Source organism: Rhineura floridana, chromosome 12 (assembly GCF_030035675.1).
Source record: "Rhineura floridana isolate rRhiFlo1 chromosome 12, rRhiFlo1.hap2, whole genome shotgun sequence".
In the NCBI taxonomy this organism is placed as follows: Eukaryota; Metazoa; Chordata; class Lepidosauria; order Squamata; family Rhineuridae; genus Rhineura; species Rhineura floridana.
This window is the reverse complement of record NC_084491.1, coordinates 2,817,734-2,835,793: the sequence shown is the minus strand read 5'-3', so window position 1 is coordinate 2,835,793 and position 18,060 is coordinate 2,817,734. Positions and strand designations below refer to the sequence as shown.

The following is an 18,060-nucleotide window of genomic DNA, read 5'->3' as shown; positions in this document are numbered from 1 at the left end:
TCCAGCTTCTAATCTAACCTTTGCCAGCCCTGGTGTCCTCTGGGTATTTGGGTGTGCTGACTGGGGCTGCTGGGAGCTGTAGCTGGAAGATACCACGTTGGCAAAGGCTGCTCTCTCCTGTAACAAAACACATGGCAAATGTTGTTTTGGTGGCTTCTAACCAGCTTTCTCTGCTCTATCTTTTTGCTCTTCTTTATTTTTTTAACCTCCATCCTCCTCATCATGCTGCAGAAATTACTAACCTGATCTCTGGCTTCGATGTCCCTGAGGGCTCTGACAAGGTGGCAGAAGACGAATTTGACCCCATTCCTGTGTTGATATCCAAAAATTCACAAGGTAAGCTGGCAAATCAGGGGTGATCTGAGATTTTAAGGCAATGTCTTTGTCTGTAGTAGCATGCCCAACCTGAAACAAAAAACTAAGTTTGCAAGGTCTGTGTGCCACGCATGAGCCCACTTTGCTTTGGCTCCCTTAGTCTGGCAGCACTGAGTTACTTACAGTTCTCACTTGTTCTTGTGACAAGGGCACAGGCCCGTTGAGGAGAGCTGAGCATCCCTGCATTTTTAATAATCAAATATTTTTGGAATCTGACATAGAAAGTTGCTGGCCCAAATCTCCTGATCGTGTTCAAATTGCTTCTAAGCATCTTACATGGGGCGTTTTGAGATTCTGTTCTAAACCCCTCAGTGAAATCTAGATCGGGATTTTAATTGACTTCAAAGGGTCCTTGATATTTAGAACCAAAATCCAGAAGCCCAAATTTGGTTAGGCTCACACAAGGTACCTGTACTAACCCAGTGGGATTAACAGCTGATGTTCCTCCAGTCTTCCTTCCAGTGCTGTGTCCTATAAACACCTCTTGGTTTCAAAAGCAGCTTGCTATGTAGCATAGGCGACTACCGCTGTTTGAGAGAAATAAATTGCCACCGTCCATCTTTTTGCTCATGGAGCTAGTTTTGAGCGTTTTTTTAAAATCTTGATCAGAGTTCACTGCTGGGAATATCTGTAATGTAAACTGCCTACCTTGGTGATTTGTGATGGAAGGTTCAGAGGGAATCAGGGTGTAAGATCTCTTGTCCAGGTGACCCAATGGACTCACCCCCCCCCACACACACACACTTTGATTCTGATTTTTGGCTGGGAGCTTCACATAGGCCCAGTGGCTTAGAGTGATATTCTAAGACATACACATCGTAAGAGCTGGGAGCGTATGGGACATCAGGGCTGCATTTGAAAACTCCACCATAAAGAGCCAAAGAACGTGTGCGGAGAAAACACAACTCGTAGGCAATGAGCTGCAGAGGTGGGGCAGGGACGTATTTTGATGTGTGTGTGTAATATCAACAGTGCGGCCTACTGTACATGAGCAGACATGAAAAGAGCCTGTTGAATAAGAACGTGGTACTCCAGAACTCTGGTCCAGAAGTGGCCCTTACTTTTTGCCGTGGTGCATGTACACAAATGCAGACACACACACCCCCTCGCCCTGCCCTCTTCCTCAAACTCTTGGTAGCAGCAATTTGAGAAGGATCAGTGAAGGGTTGTATCTCAGTGGCAGAGCCGCTGCCTGGCATGAGGAGGGCCCGGGTTCAATCCCTGGCGGCATCTCCAGGTAGGGCTGAGAGCGTCTCCTGCCTGAAACGCTGGAGAGCCGCTGCCAGCCATTGTAGCCAGCGCTGAGGTCAGTGGCCTGAGCTCATCAGTCTCTTTTCTGCCTTTTTCCTTTTGAGCTGGAGCAAATGGAAGGAATCCCTTCCTTGGGAAGTCTTGGTGGGGCTCTATTTGGTAACACATGGATTGATCCCGCCCTGCGTCATGCTGTTTTGAAATCATCCCAACAAAGAGGAGGAAGAAAGCAATGGCTTAGAAAGGGGCGAGCCCCAGATCTGAGCCCCTCCCATGAGTTCTCCTGTTGAGATCGGCACCAGGAGCACAGTTTCATCGGCAGTGAGTCGCTGTCGGCTGCCTTAATTTTTTTGGAAAGGAGCAACTGAGAGAGAGAATCATAGAACCGTAGAGTTAGAAGGGGCCTATAAGGCCATCAAGTCCAACCCCCTGCTCAATGCAGAGATCCAAATCAAAGCACATTGGCTCGTTGGGCTGCCTTTTCATAACAACATTGGGGCTGGGGGGCAGGCCGAGACTCTTTCTGGCTGCAAAAGGTTTCCGACCCCATTGCAGCAGTCCCAACAGAACTGTGCCTGTACAGAGTCCGACTGCTTCCGCTAGTTTTTAGCTTGCTTTCCCTTTTTGTTTGCTTGTGAACATCTTATTTCATTTTATTTTTGGTAAAAAAGCTAACTTTTTTTTTTAATTGGTCTCTTGCTCAATACTGAATTGCTCTCTCTCACACTTTCAGGTGGGCATTCTAGAAACAGCAGTGGAAGCTCTGAACCCAGTCTTCCCAACCTAGCCAGGTCTCTCCTGCTAGTGGATCAGCTCATAGACCTGTAGCAGCCACTCAGTAACAGAGGCGGTTTCTGTAATGTACCTAAATCCAATGTGGTTTTTTTATTTTTGTTTTTGTGCCCCCCCCCATCCCGCAACGGAGCTAATCTTTAGGTGGTTTGTGTGTGGGGGGTTTTGTTTGTTTAAAATAACCCTGCAGCTTGAAGGAGCCCACCCCCAAACTGTGCCCCTCTCTTGGAACTTACCTGCCCTCCGTTCCCACACATCCTTGATGCAGCCTGCTGTGGTCCCTTGTGCACTTCTCTCTACTAGCCTGTGTCTAAGGGAGCACTAATGTTTATTAGCCCCTCTGCTATGATCCCCCTCCCAGCTCCATTGAAACCATAACTGTAAATGAATTATGTGTAATCTATGTACGATCCTTACTAGAAATGCATACAACTAATATGTCTGCCCCCCTGTCCCACCTTAGTCTAGAGAATGCTAACCAAACTGTATGTCAACTTCTTACCCTAATCCAAAAGTCAGAAGGAAAAGGGCAGTGAAAATAGTTAGCATTGCCCCTTTCTGATGCAGGGGCTCCGTTAGGAAGGCTTGGGGCCGGACTCTGGGCAATGCCTCCTCCACAGCCACAATTATGCTTCAGGTCTGCTGAGTAGATATATTTCAAGCTTTGAAAGTGGACATTTTGCTCCCTAACCAATGTTTTCCAATGTGCTTAGGAATGGACTATGCTTAAAAAACAAAAGCAAACAACACTCAAGCTACGGAAATTATCTCTCGCAACATAGTTAATGTAAAACATCATCATGTGTAAAAAGCATGGCTAAGATCTTTTCTGTTGAATGAATTCATAGTTGAAGAGGGCATTGTAGCGACAGATGTATCCTCTGGTGGCAGGATTGGTCTGTAGAAGAATTCTGTAAATTTAATGTACATGTCAGATTTCCCTGAAGGTGAGGTTGTTTTCGTTTTGTTTATTCTTTTTGTTTTGCTATCTCCCTTTGTTGTAACTACATATAGTGTTAACACAGTAATATGGAGCCATTTCCCCTTTCCCAGTAGGCAGATGGCTGTAATCTTCATTTAGATCCTTCCATCTGTGTAAAACTAGCATGCGCTCCTTGTCAGCCAGGTGAGAGTAAGTGCTTTCCAGCTTAGGTGTACCTGAATGGGTTTTACCTTTTATTTCCACCTTGATATGCTTGGTTTTGTCAAACTACTGGATATAGTAAACATGTTTTCATTGGCTTCTGATCTTCAAAGTTAACTTATCACTCTCAAGAAGTTATTCTGAACAGGAGGACTACCCTTACCCCGTAGTGGAATAATTATTAGCTTAATGCTAACTTTGTGTGTGTGTGTAGCTGTATTGGTAAAAAGTGCAGTTTTCCCATGTGTGAAAGTATGAATGACTAAATTTGTAGTCTCTCCTACATGAAGGACAGAAACTTTGATGACATCCCTGAGTATTTTTTTCAGTTTCTCCCACAAATTCCAACTAAATCTCCCCGTTCTCAGAAATTAGCTTAACAAATTCTGTAAATAGAATTTAATTGTCTTGTGAATTCTTTCTGAATCTTTCTAAAATCTTCACGATCACAAGTATCGCTTATGCCTGATGTGTCCGTTTGCGTGTTTCTGCTGCACTTTTCTGATGATTTACATAACAGAACTATGGAAATTATCTTAGTAAAATTGTTGATAGATCTTTATATTTTTGCGGGGGCAGGGTTGTTTTGACTTCTGATTCCTAAAGCGCAGACAACTGGGTCTGGATTACGTGGACAAAGCTTTAGACAGAACGTTATTGTATAGTCAGATACTGAAAATATATGGAAAAAAGAATGGATTTTTTTAAACAAAGTAACCACCTGCTGTGTATAAGAAACCAAAAAGAACATTTCTGTGAATTAAAGTACTTTTAAAAAAGAATGTTTAACACTTTAAGTCTAATTGAACTTGTTGAAAAGTTCTGGAAGGAGAGTCATTGAAGGATCTCGTTCCTTGTCCAATAGCTTGAGGACAGTGCTATTAACTAAACATCTGTGAGGGTTTGTGGGCTTCTTTGTTTTTGCTTTGCTTTTCAGAAATGATTCATGCATCTGGACTGACAAAATGACATGGTGGGAATAATTTGTCCTGTACTAAGGTTTATGAATTGACCAAAAGTCATTAAAATGACGTGTAGCAGATTCTTTAATAAACAGCGCAAGACTGAAATTCTGGGAATGATGAATATTATTAGCCTACATTGCAAGATGTTGCTGAAGGTTACAGTTACTCTTTCAAAAAGGTGATCAAATACAGAGCAGCTGAGCGCTTGGTGGTGTTGCAGAATGGAACAGTCTGCAGCCCATTTTTGCATACTGGTAAAAAGGACAGTGAATAAATATTTAGGTTGTTATTATCATGGGAGGCACCACCTGCATTTTCTGCCACCAGGACCAAAATGTCTTGGGCTGTCTGTAGTGGCGGGCAGCGGGTGTTGTTGAAATGTGACGTCACGGAGAATGAATTCATTTCTCTTATCCTTCAGAGGGATACATGTATACCTTCTACTCCTGTGGTGAGCCCCATTCTCTTCCTACCTGTGTATTTACTGAAGGCACTAATCTTTCCAGTGTGATGCATTCACTGCTAGGATGGGCATCTCCATAGTGAAGTCTTGCCCCACTGTCCAGTAGATCTCACCACATGAGTCAGGGCTACAGACTGAGCTACTCTGCAACTGCAGTTGATATAGACCAGGAGCAGGGAAATGTAATTGTCCAGATTCACATGCTGAGTCCTGATAACCAATATCTGGTGCCCTCCAGATGTTGTTGGACTCCAACTCTCATCAGCTCCAGCCAGCCCAGTGAACAGTCAGGGATGATGGGAGCTGGAGCCCAGGAACATCTGGAAGGCACCAGATGTTGACTACCCCTGGGATAGATGGCACCCTTAAGGGAGTCTGGAGGAAATTTGTTACCAGGAGTGTCATCTCTGGTAAATTTCTCGGTGTCTGTGCAAGTTCATGACTATTAGTAACTTGCTTATGCAGACCCTTGTTTTGTAAATTGAGTGGACTGACTTCAGTCTTTCACATTAAATAAATAAATAATATTAAATAGAATAGAATCCTAATGGAGCTCTCCCCAGTGGGTATGTTTTAAATTTACAAAGTACGAGTTCAGCTCAGGATCTCTTTACAGTTAAGGTATTATTTTGGACCTGCGTCAATGAACTGCTTATTCAGGACCGCTTAAGAGAGGCCTGGCAGGATCAGGCCAAGGTCCCTCTGACTTAGAAAAAATCTCAGCAAGTAAGAGGTGCTAGGTCAGGGTTAAGGAGTCTGTGGTCCCCCAGATATTGCTGAACTACAACTTGAATAATCCCTGACCTTTGGCCTTCCTACCTAGTAGGGCTGATGGGAGTTATAGTTCAGCAAGATTTGGAGTGGCACAGGTTAGCCACACTTGCTAGTCCAGTGAACCACACCCTGCCTTCTGATTATCCCAGTAGAAGTGCTCCATTGCAAGCAGTGCCAGGTCTGACTCATATTCTTTGAACTCTCTTATAAATAGTAGATGATTATGCTAAACAAAGTTGGCAATAGGCAATGCAACAAAACTTCAGAGTCAATTCTGCAGCCCAGTGATCACCACACAACACTGTGATGCTGATAAACATCCAGTGACAAGCTTTTGCAACCTGATGCTCTCCAGATTTATTTATTTATTTATTTTATTACATTTGTATACTGCCCCATAGCCGAAGCTCTCTGGGTGGTTTACAACAATTGAAACATTAAAAACAAATATACAAATTTAAAACACATTTTTTTAAAAACAATTTAAAAACACATGCTAAAATGCCTGGGAGAAGAGGAAAGTCTTGACCTGGCACCAAAAAGATAACAGTGTTGGTGCCAGGTGCACCTCGTCAGGAACATCATTCCATAATTTGGGGGCCACCACTGAGAAGGCCCTCTCCCTTGTTGCCAGACTCCCAGCTTCCCTCGGAGTAGGCACCCGGAGGAGAGCCTTAGATGTTTAGTGGATTGTACGGGTGGGTTCATGTCAGAAGAGGCGGTCCATCAGATATTGTGGTCCCAAGCCGTGTAAGACTTTATAGGTTAAAACCAGCACCTTGAATCGAGCTCGGAAACATACAGGCAGCCAATGCAAGCGGGCCAGAATCAGTTTTATATGTTTGGACCGTCTGGTTCCTGTTACCAATCTGGCCGCTGCATTTTGCACAAGCTGCAGTTTCCGAACCATCTTCAAAGGCAGATGCAACTCCCATCAGCCCCAAACAGCACAGCCACACGATTTCTGAATACTGCTTAGAAATTCTGAATATTAAAATTATATTAATACCATAAATAAATAAAAGATGCTGGGGCTGATGTGAGTTGTAGCCCAAACCATCTGGTGGACACCATTTTATCAAAGCTATGAACCATGGTCTGTCACAAATGTAAAATATGAAAGAGGTGAAAGACCCAGCGGGGTGATGTTTCAAAGCTTTTATAGAAGGATATTTTCTAACTCTTCCAGGGGTGTTGTGGTCGGTGGCTTTCATGACATGAGTAGAGGACAGTGTTGAGTGAGCAGAGACTGTCGGTTGACCTCTAGAACAAACTCTGCCATGTAAGGACAGTGAAGAGACCCTCGTCCTGATGGGGACGCCCTGGGCTCCTGCTGGGAGGAAGGGCGGGATATAAACCAAACAATAAATAACTAAAATGAATAAAGTGGGGAACCCCAGCCCTAAAGCTCCCTATGGCTTGGCGTCCTCTTTGCTCTGGTGATGAGGCCTTCAGTTGCAAGCAGCATACATCTCAACAAGGAATAAATTGTGCCTTTAGGGGTGGGGTTATGAAAATGTAAGTGGAAACTGGTACCCAGTCACCATTAACTTGCTGGTAGAGCTGTACTTCAAAACATCTGCAGAGTACCAAGTTAGGCAAAGCTGGTGTATAGAATTGCAGCCTCAATCCCAGAAGTTTTTCTTATTTATTTTTCCTACAGATAGAGAAGGCTATGAATGCAATGCTGGAACTATGGCAACACTCAAGTTGGAAATAATAAAAATGGATCAAAATTCTGGACAGGTCTTTAAAATATCCATTCTTTCCTGCCCTTTCCTACCCTTCTCATAGAAACATAGAATCATAGAATTGGAAGGGGCCTATAAGGTCTTTGAGTCTAACCTCCTGCTCAATGCAGGAATCCAGATTAAAGCATACCTGACAGGTGGCTGCCCAGCTGCCTCATGAATGCCTCCAGTGTTGGAGAGCCCACCATCTCCCTAGGTCATTGGTGTGATTGTCATACCACTCTAATAGTTAGGAAGTTTTTTTCTGATGTTCAGCCAAAATCTGGCTTCCTGTAACTTGAGCCCATTATTCTGTGTCCTGTGCTCTGGGATGATTGAGAAGAGATCCTGGCCCTCCTCTGTGTGGCAACCTTTCAAGGACTTGAAGAGTGCTACCCTCTCTCTCCTCAGTCTTATCTTCTCAAGGCTAAACATGCCCAGTTCTTTCAGTCTCTCCTCACAGGGCTTTGTTTCCAGTCCCCTGATCATCCTCGCTACCCTTCTCTGAACCTGTTTCTGTTTGTCTGGATCCTTCTTAAAGTGTGATGTCCAGAACTGAACACAGTACTCAAGATGAGGCCTAACCAACGCTGAATAGAGGGGACCAATGCTTCACACGATTTGGAACCTGTACTTCTGTTAATACGGCCTCTCTTGTCATCTCTCTTGTTTGTGGATCTTGCTTTGGATGCTAGCCTCACTGCCCTCCAAGCTCCTTGCTAGTCCTGCTGTTTTGGTTGTGCCTTTCCCTAGGGCCTCATCTATGCAATATTTTTGGGAAATCAAGGGGGTGGGGGGGAACAGTGCAGTCACTTATCAGTCAGTTCTTTGCACCCTGCTGTACCAAACATATTCATTGCATATTCTTCTTCTTTTAATTATCTTACAGTTAACTGGACAATGTTTCTTATTCTCCCATGGACTTTTGGCATATGTTCAGGAGGTTTTACATTACTGAGCTGTGCAAACTAGATGAAAACCACGGGGAATTTCACAGAGTATCTTCCAATCTTCGGAATGAGTCGAATCGATGCACAACTCCCATTAATTTCAGTGAACTTGTGTGGGAGGCATTTCCAGTGGATTGTCCAGTCATTTTTGAAAGGGTTGGCCAATCACATTTATATCCAGCCTTTCTGCCAAGGAACACAAGGCAGCGCAAACTTGGGTTCCCAGGCAATAAAGTTCAGAATTTGTAATTTTGCAAGAAGATGTACGTTCCACTTTATCATTTTGTTTCTTCTTCCAGTTTCAAATTCTTGGAATAAATGGATACAGCCAAATAGCAGCAGGATGCCAGTGCTGGATTGAAATCCACATAGGTCTCTTAAGTGTATGAAAGCAAAAAGCCTTTCGGTAATTACTGAAGAAGAAAAAAGTTTATCAGTTCTTCACAAGCTTGATTCTGGCACTGACCAGGTTGCAATTCCAGTTCGTATAGTGAAGATTTCCTTCCCTGGTCCTCACAACGTAAGACATAATATGGGTGCTGTATATACATGAGGCCTCTGTGCTGTGGACTGATTTTTGCAATCTCTTTTCTTTTTAAAACACATTTATGTTAGTTTAATTCTTCTGCAATTGTATAGTTTAAAAACTATTAAAGGAAAAATAATTTATTATGGATACACATGTCATTGTAGAGATTAATTGTACAGAATAAATGAAACACAATTATGTAAGTATTTAACTGTACAAGAAGGCGGCATACTGAGCCAGGCAGTGGGCATATAATAGATTTTTGGGGGGTGATGGTGTGCAAATCAGATCTTCATATGTGGTGGTGTGTCACACGCTACTTTAGATGGTGGAGGGGAGGGAGCTATGTTGCACAGTGGCTCAGCCGACATGTTCTTTTAGTCCCAGCGCTCCCTCAGTTCGTAACACCCTTAAAGCACTATATAAATGCCAGCATTAGAATCATAGAATCGTAGAGTTGGAAGGGGCCTATGAGGCCATCAAGCCCAACCCCCTGCTCAATGCAGGAATCCAACTTAAAGCACACCTGACAGGTGGCTGTCCAGCTGCCTCTTGAAGGCCTCCAGGGTTGGAGAGCCCACCATCTCCTGAGGTCATGGGTTCCATTGTCGTACCACTCTAAAAGTTAAGAAATTTTTTCCTGATGTTCAGTCGAAATCTGCCTTCCTGTTTTATGAGGATGGTAAAAATATATTTTAGACGTCTTATACTCCAGAATATGAGAGGGGGCATCCCAGACAATTCTCTCTTACTCCCCCTCCACCCTTTTGTAGCTTTAAAGTGACTTTTCTGGTAGCACAACTTGTAAGCTCAGAAGCAACTGCTTATAGGGTTCAGAAGCAATGGCTACTGTTCGCTTGAAGGACATGTGCATCAGTTTCTAGTGGCACTAGTGAGCCTGAGAGTCAAATCAAGTCTGTTGTTCATTGGCTTGAACTCAAATGCAGGTTATATCACATCTCCAAGACAAGTTGGTCTTATTGGTAGTAAGGCAAATATGATAGAATTTAATGCAGATATTCACACAGAGAGAGATTCAGAAGGACCCATTCTTGCTTTTTAACTTCTAAGGGCACACTGCTAGTGTGTGTGTGGGGGAGGGGGGGATCTCAGCAATTGCAGTTTTGATTGTTCAGTTGGTTATAGCTGGAGCCAGAATAAATGCTTACGAAACCAGAACCGGTTGAAGCTTTGATCCAATCCACTATTTTTCATATTCTGTTTTCTTCCTTTCCCTTTTAGCTTTTGTAGTGGGAGGAAGTACTGTTACTGAATACTGTACAGAGGCTTCAGGAAAAGTACAGAGGCTTTTTGTACAGCATGTTATAAAATTCTCCATCTCTTACCTACGGTGGCTCTGCATTTACACTGTAATGTATCAAAGTTCATAGTCTCTCAATAAACAATCATATTGATGCTTATCTTTGGAGTACTGTCTTTGATAATGAAAAATTACGGTTTAGCGGCCTGGATAGCAGGTGACTTCCATTTGAATTTTTCCCCTCCAAAGCACTGAGGCTCAGCTACCTGAGTGTGAGCTACTTCCCTCCTTTTTTTAAAAAAAACACCCTAGAATACCTAGATTTTCAAAGCAAAAATTAATGCTCTAGGATCTCTTAACTGGTGCTAAGTGATCCTGAGGATGCAGCGTTGCTTAAGAACATGTGAAGTGCCTTGGTGAATCAGAGCAAGGTCTGCTAGTCCAGCGTTCTTCGTAGGTATCCCCCAAACTGGCAGAGCTTAGCTGTCCACCAGAAATTGGCAAATGGCTGACAGGTGGACTGTGTTCTACATTCTGCCTACAGGCTGTAAGAATTTCCCCCCACCCTTCCGAAACAGAGTGATGCCCATAATTCTGATCCCACTATTTAAATGGATAATAGCAAATGCAAAGGCTTTGGGGTTTGATTCTCAACCATTTCGTTTTCATGTGCCTTTTTCCTGTCCTCTTGCTAACATGACTCCTATGCCATGATAACCTGCTACTATTTCTTGGAAGGTAAGATATCATGTGTTCTGATAATTGTATGTGTGATCCATCTGCACAAAAATATGTATATAAAAGGATATATATATATATATATATATATTCTTTTAATTCTTGGCTCTTGCAATGAGGTAAAATAGCAAGAGGAAGTTCTTCAATTTTTGCCTTCATTCTGCTAAGCAGGCATTGAGCTTCTACAAGTTATATGGCTTTGGATTGGCTTGAGCCAATGTTGCAGTGGCTCATGCCCTTTTCTAGCCTTCCACAACTTGGTGCCAGATGTTTTGGATCACAATACCCATCAGCCCCAGCATCTTATGGCCATGCTGGCTGGGGCTGATGGGAGTTGTAATCCAAAACATATAAATGGCATAGAGGTTTTCTTACTATCAGGTGGGACATAAATTTTATTTATTTATTACATTCATAACCCACCTTTCCTCCAAGGAGCTCAAGGTGGCGCACATGGTTCTCCTCGCTCTACATTTTATCCTCACAACCACTCTGTGAGGTAGGTTAGGCTGAGAGGCTGTGACTGGCCCAAAGTTACCCAGCAAGCTTCATGGCAGAGTGGGGATTTGAACCCTGGTCTCCCAGGTCCTAATCCAGCACTCTGACCACTACAACACGAATACAAAAATAAAACATCTAGAGGGCACCAGGTGAGTAAGGCTGCCCGATTCCTTGTATTGGCCACGCTGGGATCTCAATGGAAGTGATTAACCACCATTGCTCTTTGAGCAAGTTAGCAGCAAAGATACCCAGCTGGTCAATCCTTCTTTGCTGGCAACAGATTAGCAATGACTGTGAATGGCTGGAGAATTGGCCTCCAAGCAACTTTTTATGATAAGAGCTTCTTAATGTACTAGAATTGATTATGATTCGTGGCTCTTCTCTAGGATGGGTTGCAAAAATAAACATTTAAAAACTATGGCACAGTTGTAATAAATTAATTAATAAAAGAGTTAATTAATAAAATAAGTTAATTAATAGAAGAGAAAAGCCAACTCAAATTGGATATATTCATTCAAGGCAGCAAGTATAAATGTATTTTGCTTGTACAATTTGCATTCCTGCAACCACCACCTCCAGTTTGGTTTTGCATGGTCCCTGAGAAGACCCCTGGGAATCGCAGGCCATTGGGGCAACAGGCAGATAGACAGACAGGGTGCTGGAAGCTGAAGGAATGCGTCTTGCTAGCTAGTGTGCACCCCATCCAAGCCCACCCTAATTTCTCAACATTTAACAGAGTTTGAACACACTATTCCAGATCCTGCCACCTCTACACACACACACACATCTTGAATCATTAGGATTGGAAATGACCGTTCCTTTTTTTCCAATTTAAAAAAACACAAAAGATTGTCATGTGCCAATGATCCCCAGTATGATCAGTCATGCAGATTTCTAGGACTGCCATCCTGTCCATCACCCACTTCAGTCACATCCTGAGGCTTGAATGTCTGTGTTTATAGCATCTTCCATCTCTTTCTAATGTACATTTTTGTGGAGTCCTGACGTGAGGAAATGTAGAGTCTGTGTGCTGTAACTACCTGGCTTCATCTTTGCATATTTTTATTTTATTTTAAATGTATTTCTCCCTCCCTCCATCACCCCCCCACTCCCATGTGTGCTGCTGATTTTGGGTCAACATCGTAACACATCTGTGCTTAGTTAGGTTCTGCTGAGAGAACCTTAAGACCGATAAGTAACAGTCTTGTTTTATACTCTTTAGGTCTGCAGGGAGAATCAACGGTATACTTTGTGGCGAATGCTGAGCACAATCCAGGAGGATCTGCGACTGGTTGCTTCCCGTTGAAGAAACAGCCAGCTGGAGACATGCTGGACAGAAGAACACAGAGCGCTGGGCACAGAGAAGAGCCGGAGGGCGTGGCGAGGGACGGCCCCTCCAGCAACAGCTCTTTCCATAGCAGTGAAGGGGAAGGAACAGACCCTGAGGCGGACCTCTTGGATTGCAGTGGATCCAGACCTCTGCTAATGGACTCTGAAGAGGAAGAGGAGGTTTGCAAGATGAATCCACAACATCAAGAAAGGGACAGAGTTTCCCAAGAAGACTTTAATCCACAGGCTCCCCAAAGTGGCCCAGGACAGTTTCCACTTGATGCTCTCCAGCAGTCCCCTAGAGGAGCTTCTGATGAGAGAGACGTCTTTGCCACAGCTCCCTTCCGAAGCTCCAGAACTCTCCTCGATGACCAGGATATCTTCATTAAAGCACCATTCATCTCCAAGAGTCCTGGGTTAGCAAAGCAACTGGATGAGGGTGACGTGTTCCTTAGAGCTCCATTCACAAAGAAGAAAAGCCAGGAAGAGTTTATGTCCCATAACATTGCAAAAGAGTCTCCCATCGCAGCAGTGCTCTTAGGCTCAGCTGGAGCTGCCCACTATGTGTTGAACCTTGATACCGCAATGCATGGCTCTCCTCTTCCTCAAGGTCAGCATTCTGCGGCCTCATCGGCTCAGCCATCCAGGACCCTCCCTCTTTCTGTCAGACCAAGCGAAGGCCCAGATTTTGTTCCTTCCAAAGATGCATCAAAAGAGTTGGGCAGCATTCCTAATGACACACTCCAAGCACATGCACTCCCCCAAGACGCCCTCTTGAGTCTGAAGGCCAGCAAGCCTTTCTGTCCACAGTCGTTAGCAAAATACTCCCGTCACTACAGCCCAGAAGGGGACCTGTGTGTCAGCGCCCAGCCCATTGCCGCTTACAAAGTAGTCTCTCAGACCAACAAGCAAGCCATTGCTGGGTCCGTTTCTATTGCCTCTCTTTCTACCAGGACTAAAGAGCTGCCCACTTCTGACCCATTTGCATCAGCCCCCTTTCCTTCCAAACTGGGAAAGCAGAAGCCCTAAATGGCTTCCACTGTGACAAAGGATGGCCACTTTGAATATGCTTTAAAGAGCTGCAAGTCCTTGGGCAGAATATACTCCATGCTTATATATAATATAATTGTCAAGATTCCAGTTGCTGTGATACTCGGCTGAGTCATATGAAGTTGTTTGTTTCAGGCTGCTAACTGCCAGATGATGGAAGTTTTTTCACTTGCTTTTTACATACTCCTCCCCCTGCCCCCCCTTTGGAATTTCCTTCCAATTTTGGGGGGGGGGATAATTATTTGAGCCAGTAGTTACAAGGGGATTATACTGGATAGAAATGATTACCTCTTGATATTAGTACCCACAAAGGATTACAGAGCTTATCAACACTACACTTGGATGTTCCAGGAAAAAAAATGGTGACCAGATGTAACATTATTTAATTTTTCCAACCAAGAGAGAAGGCTAAGAAAAAAAATTTATTAGTGGTTGCTAATAAATCTTGCCCTAGAACCAACAACTGCCAGTTTGAAATAGAAGTCTTGTTCTGTAATATTTCATTTTTTGACCTGCAATTAATATTTTATGCCCTATTAGTTTTAAGTGAAAGTTGAGGGTTTGGAATAAGATCACTCTGACTGACATGGACCCGGTTATACCCTCTGTTGAAATGGTAACAAAAATGCAGCAAGCCTAGGAACTTAAACAGCATAAAGTGGTTTTTGCATGTTCCCAAAGGCAGAGTTTGACTTTTTCACCTGCTACGCATAACTTGCAAAACCAACTTTTTATCTGTGAAAAAGATGCAAACCCAGATGTAATCCCTGAGGAGCTTCTATTGAACTCCAAGTTCCTTCTTCACCCGGTTTGAAAGCCTGTGTGAAAGTAAGCTCCACTCGTCATTGCCTCCCCTCGCTTAGGAGTCAGAAATGCATTGCGAGGAAAGCAGCCCCTTGAGCCCTGGCCAGGCGCCAGTGTGTCCAGCCCTGCCCTGAACACCTGCACATCCCCTGAAAGAGAATCATGCACATGCTGCCTTTTCAAAGGTTGCACTGATTGTGCACCCCCATTGTGGATGGAACCAGTGGGCATGCTGGCAGTGCAGCCCCCCCTCTGCCATGCTCTTGATATAAACCAGGCTGGGGGGCTGGGAAGAGAATAGGTGAACAGGCCTATTGAGCATTTCTGGGTTAGGTTCTACACACACACACAAGCTAATTAATAAGAGCTTCTAATGCAGTTACTTTTCTGGTGCATTTGAAGCGAATAGTGTTCAAATGGCCTTTACTTTGTGTTGGGTATGCTGATGAAAAGAGTTTTGGCTCTCTAGTGAGCTTCGATTTTTTTTTTAACGTATCAGCTATTTCATGCCATAACAAATATGGTATTGGAGTGGTGTATAATTTGATCCTGATCCTGCTGGCCTCAGCAATCTTTTGGCTGCTGAAGATCTGATTCTACATAAACATCAACAATTGAATGATAACTTTTGCAAGTGTTCACCACCTGCTGTTTCACAAAGGGCAGTCTCCTAGTTTTTAACAGACAATCCAAGAAGCTGGTGCATCACAGAATTAACTTGGGAGAGGAATCCTGATGAACTGTAGAAATGTATGGCAAGCTGACTTGCAGTGGTCAGTTTTGTTGAACTGTGCCTTTTGTGGAAACGTGTCTTCACATGCTGTGGCTAGACCCAGACATTCAGAAATATCCTGCCAGCTGTGTTTCCTTAACATGGCTATTTTACCTCATATTCTCACAAATATATATTTGGGTGCCCCTGCCCCCCCAAGGGCATGTCTGTATGTTGTCAAAGGCAGCCCTATCGTGATGTAAAGTGATGCAGATTTGGAGGTGCCTTAAGGAACACAATCCGCTCAGATGTTCTCTGCAATCCTTTCACTGAGCTGCACGGTGATGTTCTTGTACAGCTTCCATCCCTTTGAATGGGGCTAGCACAGGAGAATTTTCTGGCAAATGGTGCTTTGTGCCAGTGGGGAAAGAGGGTGGCCTTTGGATTTCCTGTCTCAGGCACCTAAACATCTCAGACAAATCCTGGCTATGAATCATAAATATGGCTGGCTGTTTCCCCCCTAAAGTTCTTTGACTGTACTTGTGTGTGATCCGTTGTGGGGGGAGGACCTTAGCTGCTCTTGATATGATTATATCCTCATGTTAAGGACCTGTTTGAAAGTCTCCATACCCTGAAATGGCCCTTGATGACACATCTTTTATCTTTGTTTGGTACTTCCAAGTGAACCCTGTAGCACTTTGTTCCTACAAATGGGCATTCGGTAGGATGGTGGCTCAGGTTGGCTTCGCTGAAACGTTCTTAAAAAATGAATGTGATGGTCTTAACTTTTTTGACGTGACTTGTGGGTCTGTCTTCCCTGTGCCTACTGCATGTTGGGGGTTTGAAGACAACCAGCTCTGAGAATGACATGATCATAAAAAGCCTCTTTTAGCCAAGAGTTCAGCAATCTTGGCAGAGAAAGAAAGGTAGATTGTTAAACTTGTTTAACAAAGCAGAAGATCTGTCCCAAAGGAGCTGCACATTTGCTCAGTGCTTCACAAGAGTAGTGTACTTCTGTGATGGGTACCTGGGCCTACATTTTCAATGTAGTCATATGAACTATCCCAGCATCTTTAGACTATCTTGGATGCCTCTCTGATAATGTGCGAAAGGCCCTTCCCACAAGTTTTCATGGCCCATCCGTCTTGCTGTAGAGTCAGGGCATAGATATTACCACAAAAGTTGGGCTCTGGATGCTCCTCTTCTTATGAATTCAAGCCCTGCATGTGCTGTTAGTCATTGCTGATACAATCTTCATTCTGCACCTGCCTCTTGTCTTTAAGCAGATGTGTGTGGTTTCGTTCGTTTAATTTTTAAAGCCATTTTTTGCTGTAAAATTTATGCAGTTAATAATGGCTTGTAGGAAGAAATAAAGAGGAATTCGATGCTGTTTGATACCTTGGGATGGGGAGAGTAACTCTCGGGAAATGTGTTCACACAAATGTGTGCACCTCCATTGTTGAAAACAGGAGATTCAGTGAGCATCTTTATGGCGCTTGCCATTTTAAAATTAAGCTAGATGACTGCTTACCTGCTTTGCCTTTACAGTTGTTTTTTAAAATAGCAAATCAAGTCAAGAAGATACACTTTTCGAAATCATACTATGTTTCTCTTTGAAATATTTCCTACCCCATACTTTGGAAAATTAACTTTTTATGTATTTGAGTGTTGGAAAGTTAACATGTATTTGCCAGAATGAGAAAATTAAGAAATTCAAAGAATCCTTGCAGTGTTACAGATCCCAGGGGAAAATCCAGGGATAGAATGTAATCTGTGCTCTGTTGATGGCAGCCAGCCATGTAGCCCGGATTTGAATTTGAATTTTGGCTCTGGGGTTGCATATTCAGTACAAATGTACAGAGACTAGACCTAATCAGATTGCTACTGAAGTCAGTGTTTTTTTTCTTTTTTGACCAGTGTCAGATAGTATTTCCAGCTCTGACTCTGGCACTGTTGAGGGAAATCATGGCACTTGTTACAACCAGTAATGAATTGCCAGCAGTATTACTAGGGTGCTTAAAACTGTTAAAGCAATCATATGTCACTCCACAAATAGGTTTTGTATGTGTGCATTTTCTTGTTATTACTATTATTAGTATTTCCCTATTCTCACTGGAAAGTTCATGCTAATGTACATATTGGGGAAGATGGTACTCTGGTAGAGGGAAGGTTACAGCCAAACCCAAAGTGCAGCGAGGTTATGGACGAAGGAGTTGTTCTACCCACCTCAATCCGTGAAGATGCTCCTCATTCCCTGGAAAGCACCGTCCATTTAGCATTTTTAAAACTCTTTGCTGATCTTCCTATGTCAGCCAACTTGAAATGTAGGTGTAACATTTCCACTTACTGCCTGGTTCTTTTCCCCAGCCTGATGCTTTGGATTACAATCCCCCCCAACTCCAGCATCATATGGCCATGCTAGCTGAGGCTGATGGGAGTCCAAAACATCTGGGGTGCAGCCCATTTGGGGAAAGCACTTTTCAGGTGTGACTTCTATGAAGGGGTACACAAGGGAGGTTACCCATTTAGCCCTGCCCCAGAGGTGGAGCATCAAGTAATAAGTAACACTCGAAGAGGGCTGAAACTGAAATGCAGGGTATGTCTGCGATTTTGCCCCACAATCCTGGCATAGTAAAAGTTTGAATTGTTTCCTCTATCACTGTTACATGGAGCTGGTTAGAAGATTTTTAGA

General features: G+C 43.5%; 1 protein-coding gene across 14 annotated transcripts in view; it reads left to right on the top strand.

Annotated features, from left to right (window-relative positions):
* Positions 1–16,996, top strand: part of AAK1 (AP2 associated kinase 1) — a 112,801-nt gene extending 95,805 nt beyond the window's left edge. For 8 of the 14 annotated variants that reach the window (XM_061593244.1, XM_061593241.1, XM_061593242.1 and 5 more), the window contains 2 exons: positions 232–336; positions 12,696–16,996. In XM_061593244.1, coding sequence (XP_061449228.1) covers positions 232–336; positions 12,696–13,831 — 1,241 coding nt within the window. In that variant the 3' untranslated portion in view covers positions 13,832–16,996. Of the gene's footprint in view, positions 1–231; positions 337–2,359; positions 4,654–12,695 lie in introns of those variants that run through there. The other 6 variants (XM_061593246.1, XM_061593250.1, XM_061593249.1 and 3 more) reach the window with 3 other exon arrangements.
* Positions 16,997–18,060: the final 1,064 nt, after the last annotated feature.